The following is a 17,009-nucleotide window of genomic DNA, read 5'->3' on the forward strand; positions in this document are numbered from 1 at the left end:
TTTTTCTTTGTATTTATTCATTTTTGTTAGCATACATTAATGGCACTAGGAGGTTTCATTGTGATAACTCATAGATGTATATAGTGTACTTTGAGCAAGTTCACACCTCTATTACATTTCATTACATCTCATTCTCTTCCCTTCTTTTCCCAAACAGTATTTAGTAGGCTTCATTATGCTATCTATATCTAGATCATATTTCCATTCCCTTATCTTTCATTATTTTCCTTCTCCTCTCCCCTCCCCACTCATATCCTTTAGTTAGTCCTTCTTGAACACTCATGCCCAATATTTGGCAGTAGCGGGGTTTCAACTTAAGGCCTGAGTGCTATCCCTGAGTTCCTTTGCTCAAGGCTAGCACTCTACCACTTGGAGCCACAGCTCAACTTTGGGTTTTTTTTTTTTGATGGTTAATTGGAGATAAGAATCTCACACACGGGACCGGGAGTTTGGCCTCGTGGTTAAAAATGCTTGCCTAGCATGCATGAAGACCCGGGTTCGATTCCTCGGTACCACATACATAGAAAAAAGCCGGAAGTGGTGCTGAGGCTCAAGTGGTAGAGCTCTAGCCTTGAGAAAGTCCAAGGACAGTGCTCAGGCCCTGAGCTCAAGCCCAGGACTGGCAAAAAAAAAAAAAAAAAGAATCACACACTTTCCTGCCCAGACTGGCTTTGAACTGTGATCCTCAGATCTCAGCTTCCTGAGTAACTATGATTACTGGCATGAGCCATCAGTGCCTGGCTTATGCCCCATTTTATCAGCATCGTTGCTGTCATCATTTTAGGTTTGGATGTTACATATACAAAATCATGAAATATTTGCCTTTTGAAGTTTGGCTTATATTGCTCAACTCAATTTTTCTTTCCTGCTTCTTTTATTGATGGATGTGTTGATCGAAATACTGGGATTTGAATGCAGATCTTCCTGCTTGATAAGGAGGTGCACTACCATCTGAGCCATGCCTCCAGCCTTCTGTTTTTCTTGCAGCCAGCTCTTTTGTGACTTAATCAGGTTGTAAAGTTTCTTTGTTGAAAATCATTTATCTCATGTCTATATCAGGATGTGACAATTTAGACTGTACAAAAAGTACTTCAAGAGCTTCAGAGTAGTTAAGCTCAAAACTAGTACAGCTAAAACTAATATTACTGAAAAGCATTAACAATTCTTTCTCCAGTAATTTTTAATTCTTGATGCATAATAATGTAGCTTTCTCAAATAACAGAATGTATGTTTTTTAATAACTTCCATATTTCAGTCAGTATTGTACAGAATCAAAACTCTCTAATTACTCTGCAGTCTATTTAATGTTTATTTTTGGCTAGCATTTTCCTTCACGACAAGGGAAGAAAAGAAACTAACTGACAAATGGTCTGTTTATTGAGAAAATGTCTGGTAAGCTTGTATTACTTTTTCAGGAGGAAAAAAATTTATTTTAAAGATTATAATCTCTTTAAGCAACAGGGTAATCTGTAACAGCATCAACCTTGCCATGAATAAATCATAGAGGCAATACAAATCTGTTCAGCATCTCCCCTCCAGCTGCATTTACAGCGATTAAAAAGCCATTGTCCCTGTCCACAAAGAATTACAGTAATTTGGTTTTGAAGCTGCCCTTTGAATTCTTGAATTATGGATGTTATTTGAGACTCCCCAGGCATCCCCAAGTTTGTGTGCATGACTAGTAGCCAGTGCAATCTGAAATACTGTAATTTCACTGATCTCACTCCCAGTTGGTGGTATAGAATCCTCATTCATTTATTAGACCCCCTACAAGATATTTCTGGAGAGCCTCAGATGTATCTAGTACAAACTGGCAAGCAAAGCCATTCCTTTTGGACTCTGCCAATCCCTTTCGAGTCCTGTGGCTTGGCTGCTTGGTCTGTGGTCTGCGGTCTGCGGTCTGCGAGAGCTTCTTCACTTGCCTGGGCAAAGTTGGGGAGAATTCCCTCACTTTATTTCCCCTCTGCTATGTTCTGAGTGTTTTGTTTTGTTTTGCCAGTCCTGGGCTTGAGCTCAGGACATGAGCACTGTCCTTGGACTTTCTCAAGGCTGGAGCTCTACCACCTAAGCCTCAGCACCACCAGCTTTTTTTCTATGTATGTGGTACTGTCTTTGTGCATGCTAGGCAAGCACTCTACCACTAGGCTAAATCCACCCCCCTCCCCAAGTGTTTTTTGTCAGGCAATTTGTCAGAGAATAGATCATGAAAGACTCCCATTGATACCAAGAGTGCTAGCAAGAACCCCAAAACAGAACCACAGTGTTAAACATAAAGGGATGACCCAGGTTTTGGTGACTCGCACCTGTAATCTGCACACACACACACACACACACACACACACACACACACACACACACATCAATAGATGAATTTTGAATAAAAAGTTAAAAATAATCCTGTGCCTTGGTAAGGGGCAGGAAATTTTGCAGAGAAATCAAGAACGAAAATCACCAGGTTTCAAGATGGCAACAATGTAGGTGACCAAGGGGATAATAGAGCAGTTTGAGGACAGAGGCTTGGGCCTCTGGAGAGTGGTTCACTGACCACTGAGCATTTCCTAGTGGATGTTTGCACCTATGAATTGCTATATTTTCCCCATTAATTCCCATGAGGTGAATAAAAACCAAACGGGTCATTCAGCCTGGAATTTAAATGGATATGAAAGTCACTTTTGAGAATTCATGGGCACAACTTGTCCTTCTTATAAGTATGGACACCTGTGTGTTAGAATCTTCATTAGAGGTGATCCAGACTTCTAGGTACCTTGTAACAGAGAAGGCCTCCCATGGAAGGCATTCTGAGTTCTCAAACAATCCTCAGATATTGCATCCCCAAACTTAGGAACAAGTAGTTAGACACTTGGGCAATAGAGACACTACCATGTGCAGGAGAAGGAAAAAAATAGAAATGGATCCTCCAATATTAGAATTATCAGGGAGAAAGTCTACAATATGCTTCATATATTTCCAAATATGAACTGAAACATAAGAAAGTAACAAAATGAGCAGCATGCTTCATTTTGTTTTATTTCAAAAAATTATCATAAAAGGAACAGAGGAGTTACAGTTGCATAAGGAAGGTAATGAGTATATTTCTTTTATTTTGCCAGTCCTAGGACTTGAACTCAGAGCTGGGCATTGTTCTTGGGCTTTTTTTTGTCAGTCCTGGGCTTGAGCTCAGGGCTTAAGCACTGTCCTTGGACTTTCTCAAGGCCAGAGCTCTACCAATTGAGCCTCAGCACCACTTCTGGCTTTTTTCTATGTATGTGGTACCGAGGAATTGAACCTCGGGTCTTCGTGCATGCTAGGCAAGCACTCTACCAAACTCCTGGCCCTGTTCTTGGGCTTTCTATAGACTAGTGCTCTACTACTTGAGCCTCAGCACCACTTATGTCTCTCTCTTTTTTTCTATATATGTGGTACCAAGGAATCAAACCCAGGGATTTCATGCATGCTAGGCAAACACTACCACGAGGCCACACTCCTGGCCCCATGAGTACATTTCTTATTGAATAATGTTACCCCTCTCTCATTTTCTCCCACTCCTCCTAGTCCTCTCCCCCCAAGTTGTGAAGTTCATTTCCAATATAGTATAGTATCACTGCTGCATTGGCTTATCCTTTGTTCCACTATTTCTGATTCCCCTTCCATTCCCCAAACCAGATAAGCTTATATAATGACAAAGGGTACAGAAATTAAAAAAAAAAACAATGACAGCAAGGAATAAGTCAAAAGTGAAAAAAGGAAAGAACTGCAAATAGTATCATAAGAAAACTATTTGCTTCCATTTCTTGAGTTCATTTTGATTAGCATTATTTTATACGGTCATGTTCACATTACTATTGAGCTATTGTGATCCTTGGCTAAGAATCTCCTAGACATATCCTAGTTATTCCAAATGAGGAAGACGTTGCAGCCTGTGTTTCTTTGGGTCTGGCTTTCTTTGCTTAATATAATTTTTACAACTATATTCATGTAGAAAGCTGAAGTTAGATCATTATGTATCACTCTGCACCAGCATCAACTTTAAGTGGATCAAAGACCTCAATGTAAGATCAGATACCCTAATAATATTACAGGAATGGATAGGGGAAATGCTAGGACTCCTTGGCATATGTCAGAAATTCTTAAGATCCAGAAACACAACAAATCAAAGAAATAATGGGTAAATGGGGTTTCATTAAACTGCAGAGTTTCTGCATGGCAAATAACATAGCTAGCAGGATAAGTAGAAAGCTCACAGGTTGGGAGAAGATCTTTACTAGCTATACATCAGAAAAGGGCTTCATATCTAAAATATACTTAGAGCTCAAAAATCAATCCCCCTAAAATCCACAAAGAAGCAACAACCCCATTAATTAAGTTAAAGACTTAAAGAGAGATTCTCCAAAAGAAGTAATAAGAATGGGCAATAGACACAAGAAGAAATGTTCAGCATCTCTGGCTACAAAACATCTCTGGCAAATCAAAACACTGAGATCTCACCTCACCTCAATTAGAATAGCCATTATCAAGAAAACTAATAATAATATATCCATATTTGATTTTAAATAAATAATTAAATATTTCTAGAGGTTCTTCATTATACATATCAATTCTTATATAATACAATTTATTTTATTATATATAACATGATACATATATTTGTAAAAGCTAGATGGGATGATTAAACATTGACAAAGCTGTAAATTAGTGAACTGGGAAGACATTTGGAGAAATTACATTGGATAGAAAGACAATGAGTATATCTGTCAGCTGTCCATCCTTTCTCAAAAGAGAATGGTGTGCAGGAAATATTTGAGGATATCTAAGCTGAGGAGTTTCTGTAAGAAGTTAAAAGATGAAGAGAACCTGAGGGAAATTCTATCCCACATGTCTGAAACTACTCTTCCTAAGCTGGGGAATGTATCTCACATGGTGATTCAGACTCTAGCAAGTTCAAGGCTCTGATTTTAAATACCAATACCACCAAACAACTCACAACTCAACAAATAGAAAAGATAAAGCAAACATGGAAGAGGAAAGAGGGGTGTGTGTGTGTGTGTGTGTGTGTGTGTGTGTGTGTGTGTGTGTGTGTGTGTGAGACAGTCCTGGGGCACTGTCCTTGAGCTTCTTTGGCTCTGTGTTAATGCTCTACCACTCAAGCCATAGTACTACTGTACTACTACTGGTCTTTTCTGAGTAGTTTATTGGATTTAGGAGTCTCACAGACTTTTATGCCTGGGCTGGCTTCAAACCTTGATCCTGAGATCACATCCTCATGATAATAGGCATGGTGCCTGGCTTCCTGAGCTTTTTCTGCTCAATGATAGCATTCTCCCATTTGAGACATGGCTCTATTTCTAGCTTTTGTGGGTAATTAGAGATGAAAGCTAGCTCCAAGCCATAATCTTCAAATCTCAGCTTCCTGAGTAGCTAGTATTACAGGTTTGAGTCACAGGTGCCTTCACTAGCGATTCATTTTTGCTTACTTGTACTTTCTGTTTTTTTTTTTTCATTTGTCATTGCATGTGGCTCTAGTAGGACATGAGAGTTTGATGGTCCATATAGTTTGTGAGTGTGGGAAAATGGAGGGGGAAATGGCCTGTGTGAATGTATAGAAAAAGGGAGCAAATGAACTTTAAGTAGGGGGCTGAGGATTTCTTTTTAGAGGAAACTATTCAGGAACTTTATGATATCTGCTTTGGCTGTCAAGAGATATTACAGGAGTCTTATACTATTTATGGGAGGATTGCCTGGGATTCTCTGAACTTTCTGGAGGAAATAGAACTTCATGAATTGTTCTCGATATTATTTTATTATAATGATAAAAATTTATATTCTTCATAAAGAACTTGCATACCATCCAATGAAGTATAAATGTATGACACAAAGTATGACACTTAAATGTCTGAATTCAAGTTTATTATGCAATTTCCAATTGAAAAGGGAAGCAACTTCACATGATGAACTAATCTCTATAAGCACAGGCATGAAAGGGTTAAATGCTGAATCATTAATGACTTTTAGCTTAATGGGCCTGTTAGCTGATAGGGACTGAAAAGCTGAGCTCACATAAAATGAATCTATCGGTTAAAGATAGCTCTACATGGAAGAACTAACAGGAGAAAAACAATTCCATTGAAAGGTACTGCTGAAGTAATTTTTTATTGTATTAGAAATGTATATGGCAACAGTAAAGTGAATAAATCATATTTTAGTTCAGTTGAGGTGTACTTGATATGTGGTAGGGGGAAGAAATTAGAATTTTTTTACCTCCACAAAAGGACATTTCCTTTGTTTTTGTTTCTGTTGATTTTTTTTTTAACAATAGAACCTTTCAGAGGTCAACAGGTATCACCTTCTGTTTTTTCTATTGTACAAACTATAGCAAATGGGGGAAATTTGGGAATGGGTATAGTAATTAACACAGCATGATGATATTAAGAGAAAAAATGTTAGTGATGAATTTACAAGTGGAATTCTTTTGCATGCCAGGTAAGAGGAAAGCTTGGCTTGCCAGCTTGACCAGCTACCTCTTGGCTATATCTGTGTGATCATTTGGACTTGACAAAAAAAATGAAGCAGAAGGCAACCCCAATATGGAAATGTCAAAAGATAAGAAGGAGGGAGAGCGGGGGAGGAAGATAACTGAGACCAGTACTTGGAGTCAGTTTGGACAACATAGTAAAAGTCAGTCTCAATGAAAAGAGAAATGCTTCAATTTTTTTTTGCTTATTTCAACAAATCATAGTTATTGTGTCCTCTACTCTGCACTGGTCACTGTCTGTGTCTCTGGGGATATTGGAGGAAATGTGTAACCAATCCATTGAATACATAGGTAGAGCACGCAGCCTACATGTTAGAGAATAAGAAAGGGATACACAAACAGAGCAAAAATAAGTTTCATGGCATCTCAGATATCAAATGTTACATAAAAAAGATAGAGCAAGCCTGAGGGAGGATCGAGAGACTTGGAGTCTGGAAGGTAATTGCAAACCAAACAGGCAAGGTAGGTTTCAGAAAGGTGATATTTGAACAAAAGCGTGGTGATGGAGGTGAACCCAGCAAGCATCAGAGGGAAGGCTGGGGCGGAGTACTTGGCGTTTATTGTGTGATGTTTCAGATATGAAACAGCGAGGCTTTAGGCATCAAGGGCAGTGAAGAACCCATTGTTGAGACTGACCAAGGGAGCAGGTAGTGATGTAAAGCTTAGAGATCATTGACCCTAAGAGGACTGGCAGCAGTTGGAGGCTTTCTGGCAGTAGCATTTATTTATTTATTTATATCTTTATTTATAGTTGTTGGTGGGGCTTGAACTCTGGGCCTGGGCGTTGTCCCTGAGCTCTTCAGCTCAACACTACCCTTTGAGCCACAGCACCACTTCCAGATTTTTGGTAGTTAATTGGAGATAAGTGTCTCATGGCCTTTTGTGCCTGGACTGACTTTGAACTGTGATTCTCAGATATCAGCCTCCTGAGTAGGTAGGATTACAGGCGGGAACCACCGGCTCCCAGACACTAGTTTTTATTTGCATCACTGCCTAATATATCTCGTTTGATATTATGTAATAGTTGCACTAGAAATGGAAGAGTTGTGCTGCTTTTGAATGTGACACAATGCTAACACCTACTACACAGTGCACTGATTCACAGACACAGTCTTGGTTCTGGGTTTTCTACAGAGGCACTTGTTGGACGAATTAATGAATCAATGCATGAGTGACCAAATGAGGCTGCTGTCTCTTTTTATTTATTTATTTATTTTTGCCAGTCCTGGGCTTGGGCTCAGGGCCTGAGCACTGTCCTTGGACTTTCTCAAGGCTAGAGCTCTACCACTTGAGCCTCAGCACCACTTCGGGCTTTTTGCTACGTATGTGGTACTGAGGAATCGAACCCGGGTCTTCGTGCATGCCAGGCAAGCACTCTACCACTAGGCCCAACTCCCGGCCCATGTCTATTTTTTTTTTAACCACCCTATACACTTTTTCTCAGCCTCAGTTCTTCTTCTTTTTAATTGTCGGGATAATGTATAGAGGGGTTACAGTTAACGTTCATCAGGTAGTAGGTGCATTACTTCTCACACATTGATACCCTTTCTCATGGTTTTGTCCTCATTTCCCTCTCCCCCAACCCCTCCCTACTCAGCTTCAATTCTCTCCAACCTCTTTGTTCTATCAGTTTTCTCCGTCTTGGCTCACTCCGTTTCCCCCTAATTAAGATGCATTTGTCAGACCTTCTGCTTTGGATTCAAATTCTACCAGTAGCTAAACCCGGCACCCAGTGCCTCAGCGTCTGGGAGGCGGGGCAGGAACGATCGGGGGGCTGGGCATGCGTACTGAGGCTGTCACCAAACCCAGTCGAGCACATCAGAAACCTGAGAGCAAACTATGTCGTGGCAGGAAGCTCTGCGGCCTCTCCGGCCCTGATGGCTTTTCCGCTCTCCCCAAGCATCAGTCCCGAGCAAGCCCTCCTGTCACTAGCTTAAACTGTTGCTATGGATACGAGAGGTGACGTTTAATCACTTCAAAGCCACTATTTGAATATTCGCTGCGTGAGGCAAAGAATACCGAAAGGAAAACCAGAAACTCAAGGTTGGTTGGTTCATTTCCCAGGACGGTGCTGCCACAGCTGGCTGGACGAGGAAGGTCGGGTGACCCCGGGCTCCGGGGGCAGCGCGCCAGAACCCTGAGCCGGGCCTCCGATAGGCCGCCGCCCCTGTCCGTCACACCCCGCCTGACCAATCCACAGCGGCCCCGTCCGGGAAGCGTGTCCCGCCCGGGCTGCCGTAGCGACGTGGCGGGCGCTGCCCCGCCCCCCGCCGCCGCTCGCTCCGGGGCCAACATGGCGGCCTCCAGGTCCGACCCGGCGGCGAGTGCCGGCCCCGCAGACGGCGAGGAGGAGACGATCCTGTACGACTTGCTGGTCAACACCGAGTGGCCGCCGGAGACCGAAGTGCAGGTGAATCTGCACTCCGCGGCAGCGTGCGCCAGCTCGACGCGGGCGGAGCCAAGGCGCGGAGCGGGGCGGGCTGGGCCGCGGATGCGGTCGCCGTGGCAACCGCGCGGGGGCTCGCTGGGGCGGGGGCGGCGGGCCCCGAGGGGAGGGGTCGGCCCGTTGGGAGGCCCGGGACCCCTCGGCGGTGCTGGCGGCGCGCGAGTCCTCCCGCTACTGGAGGAGGGGTCCTCCCGATGGTCCTCCCGGGGTCCTCCCCATGGTCCTCCAGTGAACCTCCCGGGGTCCTCCCGATGGTCCTCCAGTGAACCTCCCGGGGTCCTCCCGATGGTCCTCCAGTGAACCTCCCGGGGTCCTCCCGATGGTCCTCCAGTGAACCTCCCGGGATCCTCTCGATGGTCCTCCAGTGAACCTCCCGGGGTCCTCTCGATGGTCCTCCCGATGGTCCTCCAGTGAACCTCCCAGGGTCCTCCCCGATGGTCCTCCAGTGAACCTCCCGGGATCCTCTCGATGGTCCTCCAGTGAACCTCCCGGGGTCCTCTTGATGGTCCTCCAGTGAACCTCCCGGGGTCCTCACGATGGTCCTCCCCGATGGTCCTCCAGTGAACCTCCCGGGGTCCTCTCGATGGTCCTCCAGTGAACCTCCCGGGATCCTCCCGATGGTCCTCCAGTGAACCTCCCGGGGTCCTCTTGATGGTCCTCCAGTGAACCTCCCGGGGTCCTCACGATGGTCCTCCCCGATGGTCCTCCCCGATGGTCCTCCAGTGAACCTCCCGGGATCCTCTCGATGGTCCTCCAGTGAACCTCCCGGGGTCCTCTCGATGGTCCTCCAGTGAACCTCCCGGGGTCCTCCCCGATGGTCCTCCAGTGAACCTCCCGGGGTCCTCCCCGATGGTCCTCCAGTGAACCTCCCGGGGTCCTCCCCATGGTCCTCCAGTGAACCTCCCGTGGTCCTCCCCATGGTCCTCCAGTGAACCTCCCGGGGTCCTCCCCATGGTCCTCCAGTGAACCTCCCGTGGTCCTCCCCATGGTCCTCCAGTGAACCTCCCGTGGTCCTCCCCATGGTCCTCCAGTGAACCTCCCGAGATCCTCCCGATGGTCCTTCAGTGAACCTCCTGGGGTCCTCTCGATGGTCCTCCCCATGGTCCTCCAGTGAACCTCCCGGGGTCCTTCCGATGGTCCTCCAGTGAACCTCCCGGGGTCCTCCCGATGGTCCTCCAGTGAACCTCCCGGGGTCCTCCCGATGGTCCTCCAGTGAACCTCCCGGGGTCCTCTCGATGGTCCTCCAGTGAATCTCCCGGGGTCCTCTCGATGGTCCTCCCCGATGGTCCTCCAGTGAACCTCCCGAGATCCTCCCGATGGTCCTCCAGTGAACCTCCCGGGGTCCTCTCGATGGTCCTCCCCGATGGTCCTCCAGTGAACCTCCCGTGGTCCTCCCCATGGTCCTCCAGTGAACCTCCCGTGGTCCTCCCCATGGTCCTCCAGTGAACCTCCCGTGGTCCTCCCCATGGTCCTCCAGTGAACCTCCCGAGATCCTCCCGATGGTCCTCCAGTGAACCTCCTGGGGTCCTCTCGATGGTCCTCCCCATGGTCCTCCAGTGAACCTCCCGGGGTCCTCCCGATGGTCCTCCAGTGAACCTCCCGGGGTCCTTCCGATGGTCCTCCAGTGAACCTCCCGGGGTCCTTCCGATGGTCCTCCAGTGAACCTCCCGGGGTCCTCCCGATGGTCCTCCAGTGAACCTCCCGGGGTCCTCCCGATGGTCCTCCAGTGAACCTCCCGGGGTCCTCTCGATGGTCCTCCAGTGAATCTCCCGGGGTCCTCTCGATGGTCCTCCCCGATGGTCCTCCCGTGAACCTCCCGAGATCCTCCCGATGGTCCTCCAGTGAACCTCCCGGGGTCCTCTCGATGGTCCTCCAGTGAACCTCCCGGGGTCCTCTCGATGGTCCTCCCCGATGGTCCTCCAGTGAACCTCCCGTGGTCCTCCCCATGGTCCTCCAGTGAACCTCCCGGGGTCCTCCCCATGGTCCTCCAGTGAACCTCCCGTGGTCCTCCCCATGGTCCTCCAGTGAACCTCCCGGGGTCCTCTCGATGGTCCTCCCCGATGGTCCTCCCGTGAACCTCCCGGGATCCTCCCGATGGTCCTCCAGTGAACCTCCCGTGGTCCTCCCCATGGTCCTCCAGTGAACCTCCCGGGGTCCTCTCGATGGTCCTCCCCGATGGTCCTCCAGTGAACCTCCCGGGATCCTCCCGATGGTCCTCCAGTGAACCTCCCGGGATCCTCCCGATGGTCCTCCAGTGAACCTCCCGGGGTCCTCTCGATGGTCCTCCCCATGGTCCTCCAGTGAACCTCCCGGGGTCCTCCCAATGGTCCTCCAGTGAACCTCCTGGGGTCCTCTCGATGGTCCTCCAGTGAACCTCCTGGGGTCCTCTCGATGGTCCTCCCCGATGGTCCTCCCGTGAACCTCCCGGGATCCTCCCGATGGTCCTCCAGTGAACCTCCCGGGGTCCTCTCGATGGTCCTCCCCGATGGTCCTCCCGGGGTCCTCCCCGATGGGCCTGCAGTAAGGGTTTTGCTGGACCTCAGTGTTCTCCACATCTGTGGTCTCTGGGACCTCGCCCTCGGCTCCCCACGTGCCGGTGTTTCAGGCACTCACTGTGTGTGAGTGTGAGTGTGAGTGTGAGTGTGAGTGTGTGCGTGTGCGCGTGCTCGGGCTGGGGTTCGTGAGTCTGTGGAGACGACCCAGCCAAGTGAGTGTGCAGCGCCGGGTCCTCCCCGGCTGGAGAGCAGGACCTGTTTATTCAGCTGCTGTTATTGTTGTTGTTGTTATTTTTTGCCAGTCCTGGGGCTTGAACTCAGGGCCTGAGCACTGTCCTTGGGCTTTCTCAAGGCTAGAGCTCTACCCCCTGTGCCACAGCACCACTGCTGGCCTTTTCTATGTGTGTGGTGTGGTACCTAGGAATTGAACTGGGGTTTTCGTGCAGGCTCAGCAAGCACTCCACCCCCAGGCCAAACCCGTGGCCCAAGCAGCTACCTGTGCCAGTCCTATCAGACCCGGAGGAAGAAGCCAGATCACAAAGAAGATGGTAGAACCCAACCCTTCTTCTCTGAGCATTGTCAATTGGAGCAACTGTACCTTGGCTCTTTTTCCTACAAAGTTTTTAGCTTTTTCCACATGACTTTCTTCCCACTGAATTTCTGTTTACTGAATAATGGATTTTTTTTTTTAGTTATGCAGATATACCTGAATTTCATTGTTAGCTAAGAGCTGTGGCCCTGAGTTCAAGCTTAGTACTGGCACTAAATAAAAAAACAACAACCCCCCCCCCCATAAGCACATCATTAACTTATATTGAAACTTTATAGGATTTTTCTAGCTTCCTCTCTCCTCCCTTTTCCTTCCTTTTTTCTTCCCCTTCCCCTTTCCATCCTTTTCTGTTTTTCTTTTCCCTCCCTATCGCCCCCCTTTCCTTTTTTTTTCGTTCTGTTGCCACATCTGTGATTTAATCTGTTGAAGTTTTTACAGTGCAGCTCTATTTGAGTTATCTTTCTATGCATCTCCAGAGCCAAATTGTATCCTGACAATCACTTCTTGTTTGTCTTTGTTCATTGTTTTTTTTTTTTGGTGGGTCATGGGCCTTGAACCTTCAGCTTGGACACTGTCTTCAGCTCAAGGCTACCACCCTACCCTTGAGCCAAGCCCCACTTCCCGTTTTCTAGAGGTTAACTGGAGATAAGAGTCTCAGGTCCTTTTGTGCTGGGGATGGCTTTGAACCTTGATCCTCAGATCTCAACCTCCTGAGAAGCTAGGATTATAGGCATGAGCCATTGTGCTCGGCCATGTTTTTTTTTTTATGGCAGTTTAGTCTGTCTTAACTATATGTAGTTTTTGATTTAAAGTACACGATCATGTTCAGTTTATATGGCATTATTTAATGTAATAGGTATATATGTTTCATTACTAGTACTGTCTCTGTGGATATACAGCAGATATACTCACTTTTCCTGTGAACAAAACTTGTTTTGAGGCTCTGAAGCTAACTCAATCAAGTAGGTTGAGGAATTGGTAATTTAACCATCTTTGCCATAGTTTTCTCTCATTGTTCCATGGGTATTTTGGTTTGAAAACTGTTTCCAGCCTCTATTCTTGTGTTCATATTTCATTGTTATGTGTCTGCCTGTAACCACTTAGTTCACCTTATTTCCTTTGACCAGATTCTAATTGTATGTGTGTGTGTGTGTGTGTGTGTGTGTGTGTGTGTGTGTGTGTGTGTGTGCATGCGCCTGTGTGCACACTGGTACTGGGGCTTGAACTAAGGTTCTGGGAGCTGTCTTTTAGCTTTTGCCCAAGGTTAGTGCTCTATTTGATTCATAGCTCTACTTTTTGATGGCACATTGGAGATAAGAGTCTCACACTTGTTTTTCTTGAGCTGGATTTGAACTGGGATCCCAGCTTCCTGAGTAGCTAGGATTATAGGCATGAGTCCCACCTATGATTATTTTTCTATTTTTCTTCCAATTTGCAAGTAGTGTTTAGATACTGGTACTTTGTACTCAGTTTTCACATTAAAAATTTTAACAAAGTATATGTGTACATTAGTGAAGATGTGCTAGTATTACTGTAAAATCTTCAAATGAAAGGTTTTTTTTTGTTTTTTAATTGCAGCCTAGAGGTAACCGAAAACATGGTGCATCGTTCATCATCACAAAAGCAGTCAGAGGTAAACAGCTCATTTACTTTCTTGTATGTGATATAGTTAGGTGGGTATTTGCAGATCTGTGTTTGCAGGCATGGATCATTGTGTTCTGCCAAGTTTAGAGATTTTAACTTGTGTAGTTTAAACTTCTGGAGCCTGGTGAAAGTAAGTTGCATACATGTGATTGGAGTTTAATTTTGTACATGTTTGCATATGGGGGCATGCATTTTACACACACATGTCTTACTGCAGCTTAAAGCTGAAGGATAGGCTAAGTTTAGCCTCTGTGGATGTGTTCTATAAGGAATGAAAGAGATTAGTTCCAGATTGAGTCTCAGAGAAGCTGTGACTGTTGAAGGTGAAAAGATAGCATGCAAGGTGGTCTTAACTCGACCGTGTAATGTTTAAATACAGTTGGTCAGAGATTCACAAACAATAAGTTTGGTTAACCTGTACAGTCACTTAACTACTGACCAAGTTCACCTATGAGCTCACAAGACAAAGAATTTGAACACTATCCTTATTAGTTGATTATGATGGCTTTATTATTGTATTAACAGAACTCTTTACCAGTCCCCCAAGGCAAGTGCTGTGACCCCTAACTGTGACCTTTTTCCCTGTAATGATATTAAAATATTATTCTCTTGATTTCCTCCTTTTGAGTAGCAAGGATTTTAGTTAGTCACTGCTGCCTGGCCTTTTTTTTTTTTTTTTTTTTTGGTTTGATAGTAGAGGCTTCTGGTCCTTTCGCTGTACTTTATTTTTCAGATAGAATCCTGTCTGATTGTAATTCTCTTCATTCTGTCCATCCCACAGTTAGGATTACAGGTGTGTGCCACCACATCTGACTCAACTGGTTTTAAGGGATAATTGCATGTCTTGGAGTGCACAATTTCATTAAAGAGGTTGCTGTTCTTTCACCACCTCCTTTTTTCTGTATTCAGGACTAAATTCAGTGCTCCACACTTGAACCATGCCCTCAACCTATTAAAGCTGGCTTAGATTAAATTTAACATGTAAAATTTACCACATTTACTTTTTTTTTGGGGGGTCAGAAATTTATGTTTTAAAAGCGTTATTTCTCTATCATATAGGGAAGGGGTGACTTTTTGCAGTTAGTATTTCAAGTGTTTCAAAGTTTGAATAACACAAACTTGTGATTTAATATAAATAAATGTATGACCTTGTAAATGTTAAAATGTCTCTAGGTTTTTCTCACTGTAAGAGTTGTGCTATCAGTGTTTTGTAATGACTCACTCTACTATAATTTACTTTTGCCATCTGTAAACCTATTGAAATGAGTAAAAATGGGAGATGTATTCTTATTTCTTTACTCTTTCTTTTTATTGCAGATCACTTATTATTTTTACGCCAATACATCTGGTACAGGTGAGCCTTCAGTTCTTCAAAGAAACAGCGTAGCTATGACAAGCAAACATTGGTATCTTACTTGTGATTTAAGTTTTCATAAAATCACAGATGTCTGTGTAGATGCTGATGTTCAGGTAAACCTGGTTTCTGAAGCACGCATGTCACATATTTTAGTGTAGTGTGATGGTGTGTCCGTGGTCTTTGGTGATCTTTGTTTCTTGAGTGCTTCCTCTGTCCAGGGTCCCTGGCCTTTTCTTAAATGCTCATGTGATGGAGTTGGGGCTTGCTTCTCTTTTAAAGGCCATGTGTATGTGGGATGTGTGTGGATTGTGGGGGTGTGTGTGTGTCTTGAGACTTGAACTCAGGGCTTAGGCAATGTCCCTGAGTTTCTTTTGGATCAAGGATAGCCATGTGTAGCTGGGCCGCAGTTCTCCCTAGGAACTGTGTCCCACAGGCTTTCCTGTGTGGGCTGGTCTTCACCGGTGACCTCAGAGCTCAGCCTCCTCAATAAGGTTACGGGTGTGAGTCCCTGGTACCTGGCCTTCAGGGGGCATTTTTTTTTTTTAATCCTCAAGGTTATCCTTTATTCCATTGCTTCCAACTTATCATTGTTTCTGCCATTCAGTCAATGGCTCAGAACATTGCTGTGTCCCACTTGCATGGTGTAGGCTATTCTGGGGTGAAGTCTAGGATGTGGGTTTGCTGGAAGATTCCCCTAAAATCTCACTTTGTTTCATTTCAGGATCGTTGAGGAAATGGATATTTCTAGCCACTAATTCAAAGATTAGGCCTACCTCACTTCCATGTCAAGCTGTTCTAACAGCTCTCCCCTAGTTAATAGATAATGGCCGTGTTTTAGAAAAGGTTCTTTAAGTTTTAGTTCCTGAATACTTTAAAATATTTTAGGTGTAAAGTATATAATCAGAAATGAGGTTTATTTTCAGCTTCCAAAGGAACAGAGAAATAAGTATTCTATTTTTAAAAGCATGTAGGAACTTGTTTTAAATAACTGCTTACTACAGGTCTTTTTCCTTAATCTTAAAATCAAAAGCACCTATATAATACAGTTCTATGAAAGCAACCTCTGTGCTTTCTGTTGGACTTGCTCTAGGGTTTTTCTGTTTTTACCGTGTGTGTCTGTGTACACACATACCTGTGTAGACTGAATTTTGTCTTGCTATTTGGAGTTACGGGGAGTGATAGGGTAGAGATGGGGTGAGCGAGGAAAGCATGGATCATGCGGATAGGGATGTCTAGAAATTTTGAGCACCTTGGGAAAGGTGGACAGGAAATATATCTGTACTTATGATTGCTTCGTGCCAGTTCTTTCTCTTATCTATTTCTGTTTGGCATGGTCTTGTGCTGTATGGGGGCACTTTCATGTCTGCCAGCAATAGCTGTCTCCTTTCTTCTCAGGCACCATCTTTTTCTGTTTCTTTTTTCTCCTTCCTTCCTTCCTTCCTTCCTTCCTTCTTTCTTTTTTGTTGGTGGGTCATGGGGCTTGAACTCCACGTAGGTACTGTCTTTGATCTCTTCAGCTCAAGGCTACTATCCTACCCCTGGGCCTGGACAGTGTCTGTGAACTCTTCAGCTCAAGGCTACTGCCCACCCTTGAGCCAAGCCCCACTTCCCGTTTTCTAGAGGTTAATTGGACATAAGAGTCTCAGGTCCTTTTCTGCCTGGGCTGGCTTTGAACCTTGATCCTCAGATCTCAGCCTCTTGAGTAGTTAGGATTACAGGCATGAGCCACTACACCCTGCCGTGGCAGATGCTCCATCACATGAGCCATGTTCCTAGGAATCATATTTCAGGGCATGCCTGCCCTCCCTTCTTCCCTCCTTCCCTCCCTTCCCCCACCTCTCTGTTTTTGCTTGAGGTATTTTTTCAGATAGGTTCTCACAATTTTGCCTGGCTATCCTTGGACTGAGATTTAGGTTGCTTCTTGTTTGGCTGGGTTTACAAAGTCTAGCTTATTGATCGAGATACTGTGCCAGATCACTTTTTGCCCC

The 17,009-nt window shown here is 45.3% G+C and overlaps 1 protein-coding gene across 1 annotated transcript in view; it reads left to right on the forward strand.

Moving 5' to 3' along the window:
• Nucleotides 1-8,815: 8,815 nt before the first annotated feature.
• Nbas (NBAS subunit of NRZ tethering complex) overlaps nucleotides 8,816-17,009 on the forward strand; it is a 262,549-nt gene continuing 254,355 nt past the window's right edge. Inside the window, exons 1-3 of the mRNA XM_090337434.1 lie at nucleotides 8,816-8,939; nucleotides 13,599-13,653; nucleotides 14,982-15,018. Of these exons, the coding sequence (XP_090193560.1) occupies nucleotides 8,823-8,939; nucleotides 13,599-13,653; nucleotides 14,982-15,018 (209 nt within the window). The 5' untranslated portion in view covers nucleotides 8,816-8,822. The remainder of the gene's footprint in view (nucleotides 8,940-13,598; nucleotides 13,654-14,981; nucleotides 15,019-17,009) is intronic.

This window comes from Megascapheus bottae, chromosome 7, assembly GCF_031878675.1.
Source record: "Megascapheus bottae isolate mThoBot1 chromosome 7, mThoBot2.hap1, whole genome shotgun sequence".
Lineage (NCBI taxonomy): Eukaryota > Metazoa > Chordata > Mammalia > Rodentia > Geomyidae > Megascapheus > Megascapheus bottae.